The sequence below is a fragment of the Nelusetta ayraudi genome, unplaced genomic scaffold, assembly GCF_046127955.1.
Source record: "Nelusetta ayraudi isolate G7.1 ecotype Tasmania unplaced genomic scaffold, CSIRO-AGI_Nayr_v1 ptg000077l, whole genome shotgun sequence".
NCBI lineage: Eukaryota > Metazoa > Chordata > Actinopteri > Tetraodontiformes > Monacanthidae > Nelusetta > Nelusetta ayraudi.
In genome coordinates, this window is record NW_027466127.1 from 32,778 (window position 1) to 52,382 (window position 19,605).

A 19,605-nucleotide genomic window follows, 5' to 3' on the forward strand; every position below is an offset into this window, starting at 1 on the left:
GCAAGGCCTCCGGGTGAGGAGGAGGAAGAAAGCAATAAAGCAAATGCGAACAGGGCCAGAGGTGAGAGAGAGGCAGAGAAAGGGAGATGGGGAGAGAGAGAGAGAGAGAGAGAGAGAGAGAGAGAGAGAGAGAGAGAGAGAGAGAGAGAGAGAGAGAGAGAGAGAGAGAGAGAGAGAGGAGTGGCGACCAGCGGCCCAGTGAGGCTGAGAGGATGTGGCAGGACGGAGCTTTGATTACAGTCCCAACTCTAAAGGGCCCTCGTCAAACCCTGCTCCTCATTCTGCTCTCTGTTAGTCTCATTCAAGAGACCACATAAATAAAAAAAGTCGAAAGAAAATCTCCAGAAGAGTGCACTATTAGGTATCACGGCCCATTGTGACATCACAACGGGCACCAGAGTTTCCAGAGTTGTGTGTTGCCTTCTTGAAGGCGCCACCAGAGAACATGAAGGGTCTGCAGGGGGTTTGACTGACAGGACGGTGGGACGGATTATTGTTCGGAGCTCCTCGCCTCCTCATGTCTGATTCAGGAATCTCCTGGCGCGACGCTTCGCCCTCCTCTCGCTGCTGGGAACACCGTCGGAAGTTCAGATGTTCAAAAACCAAGCAGCACTCAGTGGGACACGCAGCGAGTCAGACCTCCTGAAAGGATGAGTGGACTGCGGTGGCCCTCTGCTGGTGACTCGTGGGAACTGCATCATAAACACACGTTTCCTTTGCCTCCAGGTCGTGCTGCTGGCAGTCCAGGCTGCAGGCGTGGTGGCCAAGTGGTAAGGCGTTGGTCTCGTAAACCAAAGATCATGGGTTCGACCCCCATCCACGCCTCTGCAGCCAATGCAGACCAAGGAGAGTCAGGAAGTCCCACCCATCTGTTCCAGCAGCTGGGATGTGTTTATTGGCAGGAACCAGTCGTGTCCCAGAAGATGGATCCTCACAATGTAAAACATTCTGTTCATCTTCTTTTCTTTGCTGGTCCAAACAACAATCCAATCTCTTCTACTAGACGGTTTTCAAAGGAGCCCAGACGGGAGGTCCTGGAGGTCCTGGAGGTCCTGGTGCCTCTCCAGCCAGCAGGAGGCCTGGGATCAAAGTGCAGCCTTGCACCTTCTAAGATTTAACGCCAGTCAGGGGTCGGAACTACGGAGCAAATTTTCCTTGAGCAAAACAACAATCGATGAGCCTTTGGCTGCAGCTGTGTTTGCTCTCTGACGGTCAGTGGCTCTTTGCTTTTGGCTTTTTTCTTTTTGATCAGAGAGGAGGAAACAGCAGCCGGCCGAGTCGATGAGACAAACAGCAGGTGGAGACAAACAGCAGGTGGAGACAAACAGCAGGTGGAGACACGCAGCGTGCGACTCCTCCTGTGTGTCAGAACACAGCGAGGTCGTCACCTGACTGACGGCTCACAGCTAATGGCTGCTGAGTGGCTGGTTGGAGGAAGACGCTGCTGTATCTTCCTCCTCAACTCTCAACTCACCCTTTTCCTTTTGCACGTCGACGAGGAGCTTCGGCTAAAAAAAAAAAAAGAGTTTGCTGGCAAAGCCGACTGCCAGATCCAGCGCAATAACAATGTCATCAAAGACATATAAAAATATATTCAGCTTGTGTCGAGGGGGCGGCACCCAAATACTAACCCGGCACTGATGTCATGATGCCAACAAACTAAAAAGTTCCTCGCTCCACTTCTTCTTGTGTCTTTGAAAGACCTTCACTCCTCGAGTCCTTCAAGAGAATTATTCCTAACGCATGATTGTGCAGTGGAAAGCCACTTCCCCTGCCTTTCATCTCTGCTTTAACTGTGCAGAGTGCTGACAGGATGAGAGACGGTGGCAGCGTGCGCACACACACGTGCACGCCGCGCAGACGCCAGAGCCACTAAATTAACCAGCGGATACAGAATTGATCCTCATCTCCCCGCAGCCTGCACTCAACCAATCTGCTTCCTGTGCTCCGATGTCCACGAGTGACAGTCAGCAGAAAAATTAAATCAAATGAAAAGTCTTCAAAAAAACCTAATTACAAAGTTCGTTTTTTAATTCAACTGCGTCCTTTGATGTGGGATCCTGATGCCTGACGAGCAGCGCGGTGCCACTCTGGCGCTGCGACACGGCCCACCACGCAGGTGCAATTTCATCTGATTGGACGATAGGCCGCAGGGGTCCAGGTGGGAGAGCTGGGGGCCACATGCAGGCGTGGTGGCCAAGTGGTAAGGCGTTGGTCTCGTAAACCAAAGACCGTGGGTTCAATCCCCACCCACGCCTGCGGCCGCGAGGCCGGCGGATGTGAAGAAGGGTTCTGCAGAACTTTTCAACTTGGTCCCCCTCCCACAAAAAAAAAAAAAGGTTTGGGTTTGGGCTTCGCTAACCTGACAATGGCAAACAAATAGCAGACGGATGTATTTAGCCCTCTGTTTACAGCCTTCTGCTAAAGCACTGAGCTTCACCAGGAAGTTAAAACCGATGTTTTGTGTGACCTTGCAGGTGTTTGGAGGTGGGAAAAAAAGAGGGGGCGAGGGTGGTTCCGTGGATGTGGAAGAACTACGAGTACCCTGTGTGACCTCACAAAGAGCTATGTACGTCTCTTATCCCTGAGTTCAACAAACTGAAACACTTTTATAACAAAGGACCTTTAAAAAAACAACAAAACGGAATGGCCGTTGATGTGAGTCGAACATCCTGACAACAACACAATACCAACCGGAGCAGCACACTCAAAAACACAAAGGAGGAGAAGAAGAAGAAGGTGAAGGTGTCCACTCACGGTTGAAGACCCTGCGGCGGACGCGAGGCCTCCACGGTCGCCGCCGGATCCAGTGGAGCGGTGGAGGCAGCTCCATGGCGCCCCAGCAGAGCCTCGCTCCTCACCCGTCAAAGAGCACCCGCCGGGGTTCTGCCGCCCATCCCCCGGCACACGCAGCACCCCTCCGGAGCATCGGGGGGGGCAGCAAGCGGCCAGCGGAGCTGCAGTGAGCCTGGGAGGGGGACTCACAGGGAGGGGGAGGCGGCCCGGGCCGGAGGATCGAGTTCCCCTGGGCTCATTCATCTTTAATGCAGGAGGCAGAGCAACCCAACCTCCTGACAGGGTGGGATTGGGGGCGGGGCTACACCTGTGCGAGGTCCACCCTGTGTGAAATGTGATTCCCGTGCAGCGAGCCTCCCCAGGTGCCGGTGCAGCAGTCACCTGAGTGTCTCCCCGTCACGAGGAAGATAAGGTGACGCCGCAGAGACGCTGCTGCTGACCTGTGTGATGAGGAGCCCACACTTGCACGAGTCAGAAATTGTCCCCCCCCCTCCTCCCCCCCTCTCTCTCCTTGTGAAGGACACTGCAATCATTTCAACAAATACAACGTCATGCAAGTTATGGCCACGTTGTCGTTTAAAAAAAATGAATTGAGTGTTATCGACCTGCAGGCTGCGTGAGCTTCACCGTCACTCTGCTCATTTCCTGACGTCCCAGATGACCTCATCATAAATAAATTAAATAAAAATAAATAAATTAAATATGAATGGACTTTAGTCACTGAAAACATATTCACATGTGTTTATTGTTGGAGAGCCCGGATAACAAAAAGATTTCTTTTTTAAATCTTCACTTGGTTCGGATTGCTTAAAACTGAGCCTTACCTGTCCACTAGAGGGCAGCAGAAGGTTTGTGGATCAAACAATGGGCAACAATAAGCTTTAGAATCCAAACCAATGCATTGGGATATATTATAAAAGGCTCCATAAAGATCAACTTGAAAGTATTACAAAAAAAAAAAAAAGAAGCTTTGTGGTGCATGCAGTTCATCAGGACCTGAAGACTCACGCCCTCTAGTGGCTGCCACTGCACCCAGCGAAACGACGCGGTAGAGACACCAAAGTCACTGCACGTGGTGCACTTGCCTTTTATTCAACACAATATAATGATATATGACACATATACTGTCAAACAGTCAGGCAAGTACTTTCATAGAGTTTAAGACAACAACAACAACAACAACAACAACACACAAACACACTTTAAAAAAGAGCATTTGGATCCCAATGATAAAAGACAAAGAAAATACATTCTACTTCAATATTCAAGTCTTTTGAGTGTACAAGTTGTCTGGCAATATATTTAAATATGATCCCCTTCCTCAGACAGACTGCGATCCATCAAACTAACGTCTATGTGCTTCTGCTTGGGCTGGCGGCGCCGAGCGTCTGCTGCAGACACCTCGGATGCTCTGTGGTTAAGGCGTGGACGTCGACATAACTGCGGGTGCTGTGTGTGTGTTTTGTAAGCAAGCACCTGAAGAGAACACACAGACTGCCACTAACGTACGGCAGTGTAGGTGGGGAACACGTCTGAACACTCGCACACAAGGCGCACACACACACACACACACACACACACACACACACACACACACAGAGCTTATAAGGACTGCAAACACCACGGCAGCTGTTTTCTTGTTCCTCAGTGGACGTGGTGCAGCTGCCGACCGGCAACACTTTGGTTTACCAGTCACAAATGTTTGGGTTTTTTTTCTTCTTCAAAACGTATCATTGAAAAAGAACAACAAATTCAAAGAAGACACATTAAAGCGTCGTCCACATCCCTTCAGAGCCAAGAACTCTACCCAATGCCAGTTATACTCCACGACACCTGTACCTGTACCTGTAGACCCGCACGCGCTCTGCGGTGCACCCTGCTGAGACGCAGGGGGGGGGGGGGGGGGGGTCAGTGAGCTGCGTGTTCTGTGTATAAACTGGGATCAGAACAAACAAACAAAGAGCTGCGGTGGCGCATTAACGGTAAAACCAAGAGGTAGCAAGTGGAAGGCCTGAAGCAAATCAAATGAAAACGTACACACACTCAGGCTGCAGGGGACCTCCTGACGGACGCCTGCGGCGCCCCCTGTACCTCGACCCTGGTAGTGCGTGGCGGCGCTCGATGGGCCACCCCGGATTAAACAGTAGCCACGGGAATAACGGCTCTTTTGCATTTGAAATTGCAACTTATAGAAAAATAAAAAATAATAAAAGACAACTCATTTGTTCTAACGGAGAGAAATCACAGCAGCTTGGCTGACAGCTTCTGATGACGTCAGCCAATCACAGTAAAGCTTTTCTGCAGGACGAACTCAAAAGGAAATGAGATGTGCAAACTTGACACGTGTTACAGAAGCTGCTCGTAAACCTGTGGCGCGGCCCACGCCGGCCCGAGGCCAAACTCTGACGGCAACTCAACGGAGCAGCAGCAGCAGCACGAAAAGTCACAGTGCTGCAACCGCATTTTGGTGTCGATTGAAGGGCTCACGATCAAATTTGGCATGCATCACTGCAGTGACTTGAGGTTGTGAGAGCTGTCCCTGGCACCAGTGAGAGCATGCGAGTGAGACTCTGACACCAGGAGGAAGAGGAAGAGAGAGACCTTCAGGTCTCTCTCTTCCTCTTCCTCTTCCTCTCAGGGCTTCTGCTTTGAATCAAACCTTCTGGTCACCATGGTCTCCTGTGGGGGACTGCACTCTGTCCGACTGGTCACACTGGACACAACTCATCAGACTGAGTGCAGCTGTGCTTCATTGGCAAACACAGTTTGGTGTGTGTGTGTGTGTGTGTGTGTATGTGTGTGTATATATATATATATACCTATATATATGAATGAAATCCGCTGAACGTGATGATGATGATGCTTTCTGCTAGGGCTGTGCGATTAATCGACTTTAAATCCAAATCAGATTTTTTTTTTTTTTAGTGGTAACGATGTTAAATAAGAGGAATATTGGAAAATCGATTTTCCTCTTTCGTGCTTCCGGGTTGGCGCCTCTTGGGTACCGTAGCTCCTCCCCCCTGGAGAAGCTGTTCACTGGCTCCCTATGTTGACTGGCATCTGCAGCAGGAAGTGGTTCTGTTTGCTGCCCTCACCGCTACCTGCTAAATTATTTTTCAGAAGTGGCATACAACACGCACTTGTCCCGTTTTTGTAGCACATTTAACGAGATTTCCGCCCCTCCTCCCCCCCCCCCAAAAAAAAAAATATCGAAATCCAAAATCGAATTTTCAGAGAAATAAAATCTGGATTTTATTTCTGATCTAAATCGCGCAGCCCCAGTTTCTGCTCACCTGCCTACAAGAGACCGACTCTAACTAATATTCTCCAGTCTTTGAGGCAGCAGTTATTTTACAGTTTTCCTGATGATCACTTCCTATAATGAACGCTGGTGCGCGAGGCCACGTATCGGCTTGGATTGTGACATCGCGTCTGATGTGACTGTACACAAACTCTACTATTTCGTCTCATTTGTGCCACACAAAATGCCACTGCTGCTACCTTGCTCGAGGGTTCGTGTGGCCCCTCCCCCTCCCTGCCTCTTGGAATCAGTCGCACTCACCAAACCGCTGATTGTCTGCCGCACATCGTGTCTTGTGTGTCCATTCTCTCTCTCCCTCTCTCTCCCTCTCTCTCTCTCTCTCTCTCACCCTCTCCTGTCACACCACCACACAGTGTTTCGCTCCTCGAGTCGTCGACGGCTGCCGTCAGTCCTTCTTCACTGAATCGATGTTGTCCAGGTCGATGTTGTCCAGGTCGATGTTGTCCAGGTCGATGTCGGGCGAGGCCACGCAACACATGCACGCTTTTTGCGTGAGTAAAGAAACCTTGTCTGCAACGAGAGAGGAAAAGAAAGACAGGAGCGAATTCAACGCAAGAAAAGAAACCTACGATGATCACCTCAAAGAAAGGCCTTCGACCTCACATGTTGTTTTGTTACTGTTGTTCCCTGCAGTACCCCGAGTGGCCACCGGGAGAAATCGGCTCGCAGCCATATTGCCAGTACGGTCTCCAGTTTTTATAATGCATCCATAATACGTACATTCAATTCAATTCAATTCAATCATTTAAATCATTTATTTACTTCACGTGATGGAAAGTGGGCTTTTATTTTTGTGGAACAAATTTGGGTGGAGACTTCACGACAAGGCAGAAAACGTGGGTGCTGAGACTCCACCGGCGGAGAACCACGGTTCTAAACAGACTTCTCTGGCTGACCGAGAAGGGGGAGAAAAAAAATCAATCAGAATCCTACCGAGTAGCTTTTTGAAGAAGGCCGGTCTGGAGGTGGGTGGCAGGTGGATGCACAGGTAGTAAACAGGCACGCCAGAGAGCGCCACCGCGATTCCCACCAGAGAGTTGATGGTGTCGCTGTAGAGAGGAACCACCACCAGGAAGACGCTGCACAGGCAGTAGACGATGGGGAAGAACAAGGAGAGCTGCAGGGTGGGGGGGGGGGACAACAGGTAAATCAATGTCATTCGATTACATCCCATCCCAGATGATCCCACTTGAGGGTTGAAAGGCCCTTAATTGTGTGGGGCTGCATGCAGTGGAGTCAGTTTTACAGTCAGAGAATGAAATAATCTAATCAGATCTGGAAGCATCAGGGGCCGGAACCATGTTGGGAGATCACGAGCGAAGCCCGGTACGGCGGCGCCGGTGACGGAGGCCCCATTCCGGATAAACACACACGACAATAAAAGAAAAAGTCTCATTATGACTTGAGGGCAACAACTTTCACGGTGATCTGATGAAGGTCGCCAATGGCCGTGGACGCACAGCATCCATCATCAAGGCAGGCCAGAGACAAACAGAGTGACGTGCTGGACCTCAGGCTGCAGGCCGTCTCCCTTTATACATGATGGAGCGACTGAAGCCGGCTCCACACTGGCAGCCGGCATCCACGTTTCAGCCCATCCAGACTGAAACCGGATGGCTCTTTTGCAGTGTGAACAGTCGCAAAACACAAGAAATCCAATGTTTGCCAAACGGATTGGAAGCCACCTTCAGGAGGTGGTTTCAAATGCATCTCCGTGTGAACAGCTCCAAACACAGCGACGGGTTCTGACCGTCCGTGACGTCACTGTGCGCCACGCAAGAGCCGATGCACCAGAGCAGAGAGCGCCACCAGAGGGCGCCACTCATGGAGCAGACAGAAGCAGTAGAGAGCAGCAGTCAGTCCCCGGACAGAGGAGGAAGCTCGTTGGCTCGTCAGTGTGTGGGCAGCTACAGTAGCTCCATTCAAGTCAAGCTCCCGGCCAGGGCTGTGTCTCAATTCAGGCTCCGCATCCTTCTGAGCATGCAGCGTCCTTCCGATTTTCAGGAATTGGGAGGAGCCTTCACGCAGCGCTATGACGCAACTTCCTGTCAAACGCTCCAAATGCGTACTGGGAATGCACCATACTGTTAGCCCATTCCAAGGCTACACCGCTACTATATCCTTCACCTCCTTATGCTGTAAAGCATCCTGGGAAGTCAGCTGAAATTAGCGCCATCTACTGGCAAAGACACAACGTATAAATTTAAGTATTGAAATTTCACATCAAATATTCCGTTTTTAACGCAGGGTTTTTATTTATTTGATCATCCAACGCCATCGTTCGCCAACGATGGCGAACCAATGGTTAGCTTGATGCTATGAAAACGTCACTTCCGGGGTTGGCCAGCAGGAGGGGACGGCGGTGACGCAACCAGGAAATACATCGAAGGCCAGACCGTCCCGCGTGGTTACCGGGGAGGCGGGGTTTGGTTCGTAGCCGGTAGCTCCATGCAAGCCAAGCTCCAGGCCAGGTGTGGCAACAGGTGCCGCTGTCACAATGATGTGATGACATCACACACTGCACGCTACGCTGGGCCACGCCTCCGCTGCCACCTCGCTGCTACAGCAACCTGTCAGATGGCTCAATAATGCGGCCCAGTCTGAACAGAACCACATCCCATTTGGACACTGGCTACAACACAGTGTGGACAGTCAGCCCTGAAAATGGGATTTGAGAAGGAATCTGATTTGAATCTGGTTCGCCTGCAGTGTGAACGCAGCCTTGCTGGCAGCTGCAGACGGCAAAGCTTCGTATTCAGAGCGACGCTTCATGTAATACTCGTTCATGTAATACTCGCGAGGTGAGTCATCCACGTTTGCCTCGTTAAACAGGCCTCATTAAAGCACTGAGCTTCCCAGGTGTGTTCTGGTATGCGCGTCTCACCTTAACAGGCCGGTGCAGGTGTGGAGCCGCAAAGCGCAGGTAGATCTGGCTGGCTATGGACATGCCGATGAACAGCCAGTAATTGAAGCTGAAGTAGTTGATTAACTGGAAAACGTCTGGCACTGACAGGTAGATGAGAGCCATGCCACCCTGGAGACACACACACACACAAACAACACACACACACACACACACACACACACACACACACACACACACACACACACACACACACACACACACACGCAGAACCAGTTCTGACTCAAAATTCTGGATGACTTGAAAAACAGCTCACGAGGAAAGAAAGTGGCACTCACGTTAAAAAGCAGGGCGGGGATGGGAGTGAATCGTTGAATGTGGATCATACACAGAACATTAGGCAGCTGACCTTCTCGGGATCCAACAAAGAACAGCCTAAACAGGGGACACACACAAACACACACACACACACACATACACACACATTGTACACGTCACAAACAAAACCAGAGCAGCAGAGTAAAGCTGTTGACTCTGTGTGTGTGTGTGTGTGTGTGTGTGTGTGTGTGTGTGTGTGTGAGAGTGAGTGGCGACCTGGAGGCAGCGATGATGGAGGAGTTGAGGCCTCCGTAGCAGGAGATGGCCACAGACAGCGGGATGAGCCACCGGCCCCAGCCCAGAACCTCGTCGGCAAACGTCTGAAGGAGGGAAACCAGAGGCTCAGCAGCGGCTCAGCGGCTCAGCGCTGGCGGTGCAACCAGCAAACTGGCAATTAATCAAACATCGTCGGAGCTTCGTCATCGGGCGCTCCCAGCGCTGCCGTGTCAGCGCTGGCATCGGCTCCACCGCACCGATAAACAAACTGCAGCACGCGGCTGGAGTTCCAGGATGACACGCGTGACAAATGATAGCCGTTAAAAAAAACCCTCCTGCTTCATTCTTTCACTCTTTTTTTTTAAAATATATATATATATAAATATGAAGACAGAATAAATGAGAAATGGTGAAATGTGACACAAACGATCGGTGCAGAACCTTTCAATTGTCTGCAGAATCAACAACCTGGGATGCACAAAAGCCAGAAGCAGAAGCAGGAAAACAAGAAGTTCACGGTGGACATGGAAGCCAAACAAAGAAGCGGGCAGCAAGAACACCTGCGACCAAGACCTCAAACACAGCGAGCAGAAAGTGAAAGGAAGGGAAAGGATTTCTGCACCAAACAAGAGAATTGAAAGCAGCCGCCGGTTCTGAGATGTGGCGCTGGTGAAGACATCATTGAAGAGACATCGTGTCATTACAATGTCAGAGACATTATTGTAAACCAGCCTGAGCACAACAACTCCTCCTCCAGTGCACTCATCACATTATCAGTGTGTTCCTGTGTGCGGCGCTAACCTCTTTAGCCAAACGATGATCCCGTCATCATCTCCACTTGGAGGAGCAAAGTGGGTTTCTAGAGGCACAGGTCGCGGGCCAGACCACGCTGGCAGAACGGAAGCAGGGATCGGAACCCTCAGCCAAGGTGAGACTGGACTGGACAGCGATGCCAGCGTGCGTGGCAGCGCCGACGGACAACTGGGCCGCGTGCACCTCGGCGGGCGGCTTGCAGTCGAGATTTAATGTCAAGCTCTATTCTGAGGGGCTGAACTTGGTTTTGGTTCAGTTTTCCGAAGCACCGAGCACAGCGGAGGCGGCGCTCAGAACCGCCGCCTTCGCCGCTCTCAGCGCGTAGATCTCTGTGCGTAGATCTCTGTGCGTAGATCTCTGTGCGTAGCTCCCCTGAACTAAGGGTTATATTTAAAGGTGGCGCATCACATTATACCAGCGTTTCATTTACAGCGCAGCAGCCAGAATGCTACACATGAGAGAACAGCTGTTTGGTCTATCAGTGGACCGTAGTGGGAAACAGAATTCTGCTTAACGTGCTGCTGCTGCTGCTGCTGCTGCTGCTGCTGCTGCTGCTGCTGCTGCTGGTGTTTGCGTGCGTGTGTGAGAAATGAAACGACTTCGGTCATTTCACGTAAAAGCGGCACTGGCGATGCAAATTATTATCGATGAATTCATGGATCGTCAGTTGATTGACCTTATCGAGCGATTGACGGTGAATTGAACCTTATGAAAACCTTAATTTCACAATGGCAAATGTGTAAGGAAGACATCATTTAACCCTTCAATAATCCAATGCAATCCGATCCAATCCAATGTGAGCCATTTTTCCATTAGAGAACAGTAAGACTTCTAATGGGTCCGGGTTAAAGTAACTCGTTCTAAGGTGTATTACCACCATCACAGAGTGAATTGCTCTCTCCTGCCACTACACTGTTGGATTGATAATGTGAAAAATGTTCAATTAATTGCGACAAATTTAATTTAATTTAATTTAATCGATTAAATTCATCTTTTTTATATTTTCAGAATTTTCAAATTTATATTTATACAACACAAGTAAGAAACATACGGAAGCGTATTGCATTCACTTGGCAAATAAAAAAAATCTCTGTTTTTCAGTGTAATTATTTCTGTTTTTCGTGCAAATATCTTCCGTCAGATATTCTCCACATTGCGGGATCAGTTGGATAAATATGGCATCATGGCTCCACGGATACAAAATGATGCATGGGATTTCAAAATAAAAAACAAAAACAGGGCGGAAAAAAAATAGCACGAAAAACAGAAATAATTACACTGAAAAACAGAGATTTTTTTTATTTGCCAAGTGAATGCAATACGCTTATACGTAGAAACAAAAGACAACACTAAAAAAAGAAGAAAAAAAAAAGAAGGAATAACTCACAAACAAAAGGAAACAAAAAGCAGAACCACGGGGCTGCCAGATACAAGAAAGGTGTTCAGTCTTACACAAAAGTTAATCGACGTAATCAACATCCCTACCGACACACTTTTTTTCACGCTCCAGCCACAGAAGAGTGCACTGGCGAGTAAATGGTGAAACTCACCACAGCAACGGCGTCACTGTTGAGCACTTTGTCGGCATCCATGACCACGTAGTACGCTACGTTGGTCAAGATGTAGATCACGGTAACGATGGGCATGGAGATGGCGATGGACAGGGGCAGGTTTCTGCAGTGGGATCAGACGGAAAGTTGTGTGTGTGTGTGTGTGTGTGTGTGTGTGTGTGTGTGTGTGTGTGTGTGTGTGTGTGTGTGTGGGTTTCTTCAGGCTGATCTGCTGGAACTTGTACCTCTCTGGGTTCTTGATCTCCTCCGTGATGAAGTTCAGTGTGTCCCAGCCAGAGTAGGAGTACAGTGCAGAGTACAGGGCCAGGGCCATGTCCCCTGCGTTCAGCTTGGAGCCTTTGAACGAATCTTCAAAGTTCTGGTCGAAACCTTTGCAGACACATTTCTTTTTTTCAACAGATTGCGGCGACGCGATGCAAGAACATTGCAACAGAAATCTAACCCCGCCTCCTACCTTGGCCCAGTTTGATCAGGCCTGTGATGATGATCACAATGAGAGCCAGGACCTTGGCCACTGTGCTGACGACCTGAAGAATGGCGCCCCATTTCACCTTCATGGAGTTCACAAAGGTCAGCATGCCTGAGTGGCGCAGAGCAGAGGAGAAGAGCACACGACTGATGTGAAAGGAACCGGTAGGTCCTGAATAGGAGTCGCAATTCACGTCAACGACTCCACCAGCCTGCCCACCAGCAGAGCGTCCTGCTGTCTTCATTTAATTACTACTTCCTGATCATGTCATCAATACAGGATCTGTGCAGCAGACTGGCCATACGTCCTCGCATGGGTTTGTCAAAAGTACTTCCAGCACCAACGTGCGTCTTTTTTTTTTTTTTTTTTCAGCACTTCCCATCGCTGCTTGCAATAAAAGATAAAAGAAGGAAGTGCAAAGCTGAACATCAGTTATGCAGAACTGTCGGGAGAAACTCACAGATGATGGCGGCGGCGAGGAGGCGGACTGCCCGGTAGGGTGCTGAGCAGGTGGGGTAGAAGGGCTGAACCAGGTAGTTGGAGAAGGTGAGCGCGATCACGGCCTGACAAGCCGGCTCCACGATCAACAGCGACGTCCAAAGTCTGCAGCAGAAGCGGCCATTTGTGAGAGTGTTATGAGAAAGAATGTGGCACTTACAACATGTGTATTATAGAGCAGCAGTCCCCAACCCCCGGGCCGGGGACCGGTGCCGGTCCGTGGGTCATTTGGTACCGGGCCGGACAGAAAGAATAATTAACTTCCGTTAAATGAGTCCCGTTTCATTCATTATCTGAGTCTGAACAATTTTATTTTGAAAAATGAGCGGATTCTCTTGGTTACGTCCATCTAACGCTCAACTCTTGACGCAGGTCAAGGAGCTCGTCTCGGTCACCTGACACGTTACCGCGAGATTAAACCCACAAGCTAGCAAGCTAGCGAGCTAGCGAGCAACATGAGTGAAAGCGAGTGTCTTTGGAAAGAGGAGAAGGCCCAGTGAGGAGATGGTCCACGACACCCAAGAAAAAGAAAGCAATGTTAAGAGGACGCTGCTAATAAAGTTCCAAACGTGTACACAGTGGATTCACGTTTATTATTAGATTTAGAAAATACCACAGTTTTCATGCCGGTCCGTGGAAATATTGTCTCACACTAAAACCGGGCCGTGGTGCTAAAGAGGTCGGGCGCCGCTGTTCTAGAGAGTTCAACAAGCTGTGTACCTTATAAAAGCCAAAAAACCTCCAAAACCCTCCAGAATGTAGGCATAAGAGGCTCCGGATTTGCGTATGGTGGTGCCCAGCTCAGCGTAGCACAGGGCTCCAAACACAGAGAAGATCCCTCCGATGGCCCACACCACCAGCGACAGGCCGAACGAGCCCGTGTAGAACAGCACCCCCTGAAGGACCAATCAAAAAGGTTGTTAGCGGGAGTTTGACCTCGGGTTCGGCGCTCGGCGGCTGGCGGAGACGCTCACCTTGGGTGAGACGAAGATGCCCGAGCCGATCATGTTTCCCACAATGAGACAGACGCCGTGCAGGAGGGAGATCTCCTGCTTCAGCCGCACGCCGTCGCCCTCAGCCACCTCAGCCACCATGCCGAGCGAGGGGAGCAGAGTCTTCGGCCGGAAACCTCGTAGAGTCCAGGAGGTGGCGGTGGCTCTGCCTGGCCGGACAGGGAATCTTTGCAGACTGGACACTGGAATATATATACAGAGAGATGGTTTGTAATTACAGAAAAATCAGAATCAGAAATACTTTATTTATCCCGAGGGAAATTCTTTTCGTAACAGGGTTCCGGTCAACTTGAGGAATGTACATAAAATATAGAAGCATGCAATAACTGCAGAAAAAAATGGCATAGTGCCAAGTGCAAATGTAACGGTTAAAATAAAAATAAAGAGCATATAACTATGAGATACTGTAAAAATTTGGATGTATGCATGTGGATGTATATGGAAGAGAGTGATTTTCCAAGGAGGAATTGTACAGTTTAATTGCCACAGGAAGAAAGGATCTTCTGTGGCGCTCAGTCTTTGAGGTGGGAAGTCTAAGTCTCCTGGTCCGTGTGCTTCCGTCTTGGACCAGGAACTGATGGAGGGCTGAGTGGTATGTTCCAGAACACTTTGCAGTTTCTGAAGCATACGTAAAGTGATGTGTGCATGTCACTGAAGGAATACACACTCACTCCTCACTGCTGATTCTAAGGTACACGTCATCGCAGGGAAGAAGAGAAAACATTTTGCAATTTCTAATTCATTTTTCAGCGTCACACTGGCGAGAGAGGAATAATAACACGGTCCGGTTCCAAGGGTGGCTGTCCTGATTACAGGTGGATTACCGCTGGATCAGCCGTCTGTGACCTTGACCGGGTATGAATCTTTATCTCAGGTGGTCGAATGTATCCCCATATTTCAACTCATCATCGGCCCCCTCTGGGAAATCTTACTGGTCTGGCATCAGAACCGCTCGTGAATCACGGCATTGGACTGCAGCCATGTGTCTCCTGTGGGGCAATTACTGCAAGTGTAGAGTGCCGTACTCCAGTTTCGTCCCTCTGATCCGCTGCAGTACCTAATTGTGTCTGTGTGCCTGTGGGTTCCGGTTCCCGAAATGCGACGGGTCTGGAAAGGCTCGTTCCTGGCACCGAATTCTGCCAAAATAGTGTGCGGACCGATACTGCTGCATGATTCAAGCACAGACTGCTGTTTGAACAGCCAGAAACAAATATTTGATGAAATGTAAACGAAGTGTAAACACAAAAGTGTTTGTGGATGTGAAACTGTTCCACTTTCTTCTCAGATTTACCACTTTGTAAATCCAAGGTAATCAAACAGACGGTAGGATGGAAGAAATTTCTTCTAAATATTCACACAGGTGGCAGGTAGGGCTGTGCGCGATGAATCCATTTTAAATCCAAATCAGTTTTTTTTTTTTTTTTTTTTAGTGGTAACGACGTTAAATAGAGGAAAATCGGAAAATCGATTTTCCTCTTTCATGCTTCCGGGTTGGCGCCTCTAGGCTACCGTAGTCCTCCTCCCCCCTGGAGAAGCTGTCGACTGGCTACCTATGTTTACCGGCATCTGCGCTAGCTAGCCACAGCAGGCGTTAAAACCAGGAAGTGATTCTGTTTACTGCCTTCACCGCTACCTGCTAAATTATGTTTGCGAAGTCGCATACAACACGCATTTGTCCCGTTTTTGTAGCATATTTAACGAGAAAAAAAAAATCGGGATTTTATTTCTGATCTAAATCGCCCAGCCCTAGTGGCAGGTGAGGGAAATGATTCCCCTGAAGCCGCTCTAACGAGCCTTTCACGATGCGGCCGAGGATGACGACTCAAAACAACACCTGGTGCACGGAAGTGGCAGGTTATAGAAATCCTTTCAGGGAGAGACGGATGAGCAGTTTCCTCTTCCTGACTGACAACTGCGTGTCAAATGATTAAAATCATTCCTTTTCACCTTTCGCAGGAGAGAGGAGCGACGGAAGATGCGGCTTGAAAAGAGAGAGGCGGGAATTCGTTTTTCAGACGCACAGTTGGGTGGCACTCATCCAGCTGTGCATGGCGTCAATGTTGCCAGGGGCAACCAGGGAGTGGGACGAAGGAGCGGAGCTGTTCAATAGCACCGCTATCACTGCCTGGAGTGACTTTAGGGGTGGGTTGTTTTTTGTTGTTGTTGTTGTTGTGGAGAATCTCTTCGCCTCGACAGTAGATTCGGTGTTGTAAAGACAATGGCCGGCACTACGGACTTCCGGTTAAGCAAACTCATGCGGCACATTTTGCATGACTTCAGCAGGCAAAACTTTGCGAGCATCTGTGATGCTGCTGCTGCTGTATTTAAGTTACCCACGTAGTTTCAGCGTAGAAGGAGGAGGAGGAGGAGGAGGAGGAGGAGGACAAGGAGGAGGAGGAAGAGGAGGAGAATGAGGACACCGCATATTAGTGAACATAAAACATAGTCTAAAAACAGATACAGAAATTCCTCACAAACGTTCCCTTCCCCCACTCCCTCCCTCCCTCCCTCCGTCTGTCTATCTTAAGCGGCGCGCCGCGCGTGGCTTCCATCCTCCCACCGCGGGCTGCGTCCAAGCTAACGCCGAGCTAGCCGCCTCGCCGGGCGGATGCGACGTCCGTGATGAGACACACTACTAGCTTAAAATTTGACTTGCGCAAGCGCACAAACACACACACACACACACACACACACACACACACACACACACACAGAGTGAGAGAGAAAAGCGGAACTTTAAACCACAACGTCTTTGATAAAAATTAAAAAAAAATGAGTGAAACAAACGCGGAGTACCTGTTTGTCGGAGACCTTTGTCGGCGTTGTTAATTCCAAGCGGAGGTAGAGAGACAGAGAGAGAGGGAGAGAGAGGCGGTGAGAGCTTTCGCGGTCGATGGCGCGAGGGTCCAACTTCAGGGTTAGCCCGCTGACGTGACTACTGTTCCCCGATCTCCCCCCCGCCCCCTCGAGCGAATGGCTTCACATCTGCTGCTGCTGTTGCCGCTGCTCCTCCTCCTCCTCCTCCCCCTCTTCCCCTCTTCCCCTCCCCTCCCCTCCCGTCCCCCCCCCTCCTCCCTCCACCGCGGTTTCCGGCGTGATGATTGCCGTCACTGAACAGCGAGCTGAATGAGGGCGCTGACAAAACCCCGAGGAGAAAAACCCAAGATGAGCGAAAGCTGCTTGGTTCTTAAGAGACGGCGTCGTTTCACAGGACAGTTAGTAGTACACGTCACGAGAAAAGAGAGAGGGGGGGGCGGGGGGGGGGGGGGGGGGGGGGAAAGCAGGGCAACACAAGTTCGGCGCAGTGATCCGTGTTTTGGTGATGCGGTCGCCCAGGTGGGCTTTTTTTTTTTTTTTTTTTTTTTTAAACTGAGCCGCTCTCGCTCTAGTTTATGGTCATTCTTTTAATGCTTTGGTCTGTAGTTGTTGTGAAAGATGTGTTGTGCTTACTTAAACTTGTACTCTACTTTATCCACACGTATTTGTTTGCCCTGCGTTCTAATTATTCTCTATATTGTTGTACTTTTTTGTACGTCGTCTGTTTTTCCATGTATACATTTGGTGGATGTTCAAATACTTTCTTCTTTTTTTTTCTTTTTTTTTTTTTGCTATTTTATTATATATGTTTATTTATTTGTTTGTTTGTTTTTTGTTCTGTTTGAGGCCCGCACATGAATGATGACATTTTCTTTGTTGCATTTCGTTCTCATTTGTTTACATTTACATTCCACGACAACAAGGCAAACAATGGAAACCCACAAGAATCCTACATTCTTCACCCTTAATCTGGAGCTACTTTGTTAAGGCCTCCCCAACAACACACCGGCCTTAGGTCCTCTAAAGCTGGCTGCCTGTGAGCACACACAGCTGGCAGCACACCCTGCTTAAAGCAGCTCCAGGTAACTTTTCCACCATAACATTATGATTCCAAACTCAGTAAAGTGGGAGATAAAGGATTAATAGGATCAATGGTGCAGCCTCGGTAGCGGGGGGGAGGGGGGGGGGGGTGCCAGCTGTAACTGCACTGCGTAACTTTCGACACGCCGGGACAAACTACTTTACGGCAACGCGACGTCACACATTTATTTAGAGGCAGTCTTACGTACGTAAGATTGTAACATGACGGAATGGAACCCAAGTAAGTAAGTAAGTAACCTTGATGAAAGTAATAAAAGCGTTGAACATTTGCTACGACGTCATTGTCGTAAGCTCAGGTTCCCTCGAGCTGCTTTGACTCCACTGCTGCACTGTCAACCTGTGTGCAAAGTAAACACTCTGTGCGAGGTAACGTCTTTGTTATCAGTGCAAACATATGCGTTGGGACAACTGCCACAACCAGTTTGGGCTGGCGTGACACTGTGGTGGGAAGCCGCGCTCTCTGGAACTCACAAAGACAGAAATCTGAGTGCACAATGAGCAAATGGACTCACACACGTCTTTAGGCCGTCTGTCTAATGGAGATCTCGATCTTCATTTCACACTGGCCGGTTGAGCAGAGCCCGTTGTACGCTGTAATGGAAAATTATTGTACTCCTATTATTGCATGCATTACCCTATGGAATAGTCATTGCATCTTGTACTCAATGCATTGTTTACATTCGTCTGACCTCATCTCCCTGGGAGAAAGGCATTGCCTCGATTGAAGGAGGGTACGACGGGTGTCTAAGAGTTCCAACCACGCTAAGAATTACTGCCTTGTTTTGTGTACATTATGTACGTTTTTCCTGTGTCAACTTGCGTGTGTCTCCTAGTGGAGTTATTGTCTTGTTTCTCTCATGTGTTTTCCTGTTGTTTTCCGCACTCCTTTTTGCATTCCCACACCTGTGAGAGTCCGGTATCTCCTGATTTCCCAGCAAGCAAGGCCATCGTGTGTGTGTGTGTGTGTGTGTGTGTGTGTGTGTCTGTGTGTCTGTGTGTGTCTGTGTGTGTGTGCGTGTGCTCGGACTCTTCTCAAACCTTCCTGAAACTCCTCATCTCATCTCCTCTCCTCCTATAACTGCCCTCCACAATCTGTGTCTCCTCGCACTTGCACCTTGCACTGGCATCCTGACGGCATTGCTGTTCATTTTGTATTGTGCCAGAGAAATAATAATAATAAAAAACAAAAAAGCCTCTCACAAGTCGATCTGGTCAGAGCGTTTTATTTTTTCCCACAACACACGCTGTAAGAATCCATGCGTTTCTGAGCTTTGCTGCCACCCAGTGTTCGTTTGTGATAGCTACAGAATTCATGTCGAAGCGGATGTTTTTATACGCCAGTAATTTGATGCGATTAATGACATCGGTATGACTCCACCAGTTGCCTGAATGTTTTCCTGAACATGCAACTAAACTTTGGACCATTTCTAACAGTCTCTATGTTGGTATTGCATCTGGGTGGTCACACTTCTGTCCGATGCTCAGCAAATTCATGTACTAAATTTTTTAAACGTTTTTCAAAGGGGGTGGGGGTGGGGGGGGGTGGGGAAGCAAAATCATGCAGGATCTCCGTGATAAAAATAGAACGAACCGTGTGGCTGGAATAATCACGGCCAAACCCCCGGTGTGCGCAGAGGAAGAAGAAGACGACATGAGACAAAGAAGGGAGGAGGCCATCGTCTCTGCTCTGCCCTGTAAACGGGGGGGGACATCGGATGTGTCAAAAGGCTTTAGTGGGAATAGGCGCG

The 19,605-nt window shown here is 49.3% G+C and overlaps 1 protein-coding gene and 2 non-coding genes across 3 annotated transcripts; 2 read left to right on the forward strand and 1 right to left on the reverse strand.

Annotated features, from left to right (window-relative positions):
• Positions 1-753: 753 nt before the first annotated feature.
• Positions 754-825, forward strand: trnat-cgu (transfer RNA threonine (anticodon CGU)). Its single transcript has one exon. It is a non-coding gene; the product is annotated as a tRNA-Thr (tRNA).
• Positions 826-2,186: 1,361 nt separating this feature from the next.
• Positions 2,187-2,258, forward strand: trnat-cgu (transfer RNA threonine (anticodon CGU)). Its single transcript has one exon. It is a non-coding gene; the product is annotated as a tRNA-Thr (tRNA).
• Positions 2,259-6,012: 3,754 nt separating this feature from the next.
• On the reverse strand, positions 6,013-16,885 carry LOC142899901 (Y+L amino acid transporter 2). The gene is made up of 12 exons (XM_076043829.1): positions 16,736-16,885; positions 13,901-14,121; positions 13,647-13,822; positions 12,889-13,031; positions 12,414-12,539; positions 12,184-12,328; positions 11,939-12,062; positions 9,576-9,679; positions 9,320-9,416; positions 9,003-9,152; positions 7,052-7,235; positions 6,013-6,628 (listed from the first exon to the last, which is right to left on the reverse strand). Exons 2-12 carry the CDS (start codon positions 14,018-14,020, stop codon positions 6,504-6,506), a joined length of 1,494 nt encoding a protein of 497 aa, XP_075899944.1. The 5' UTR covers positions 14,021-14,121; positions 16,736-16,885; the 3' UTR covers positions 6,013-6,503.
• Positions 16,886-19,605: the final 2,720 nt, after the last annotated feature.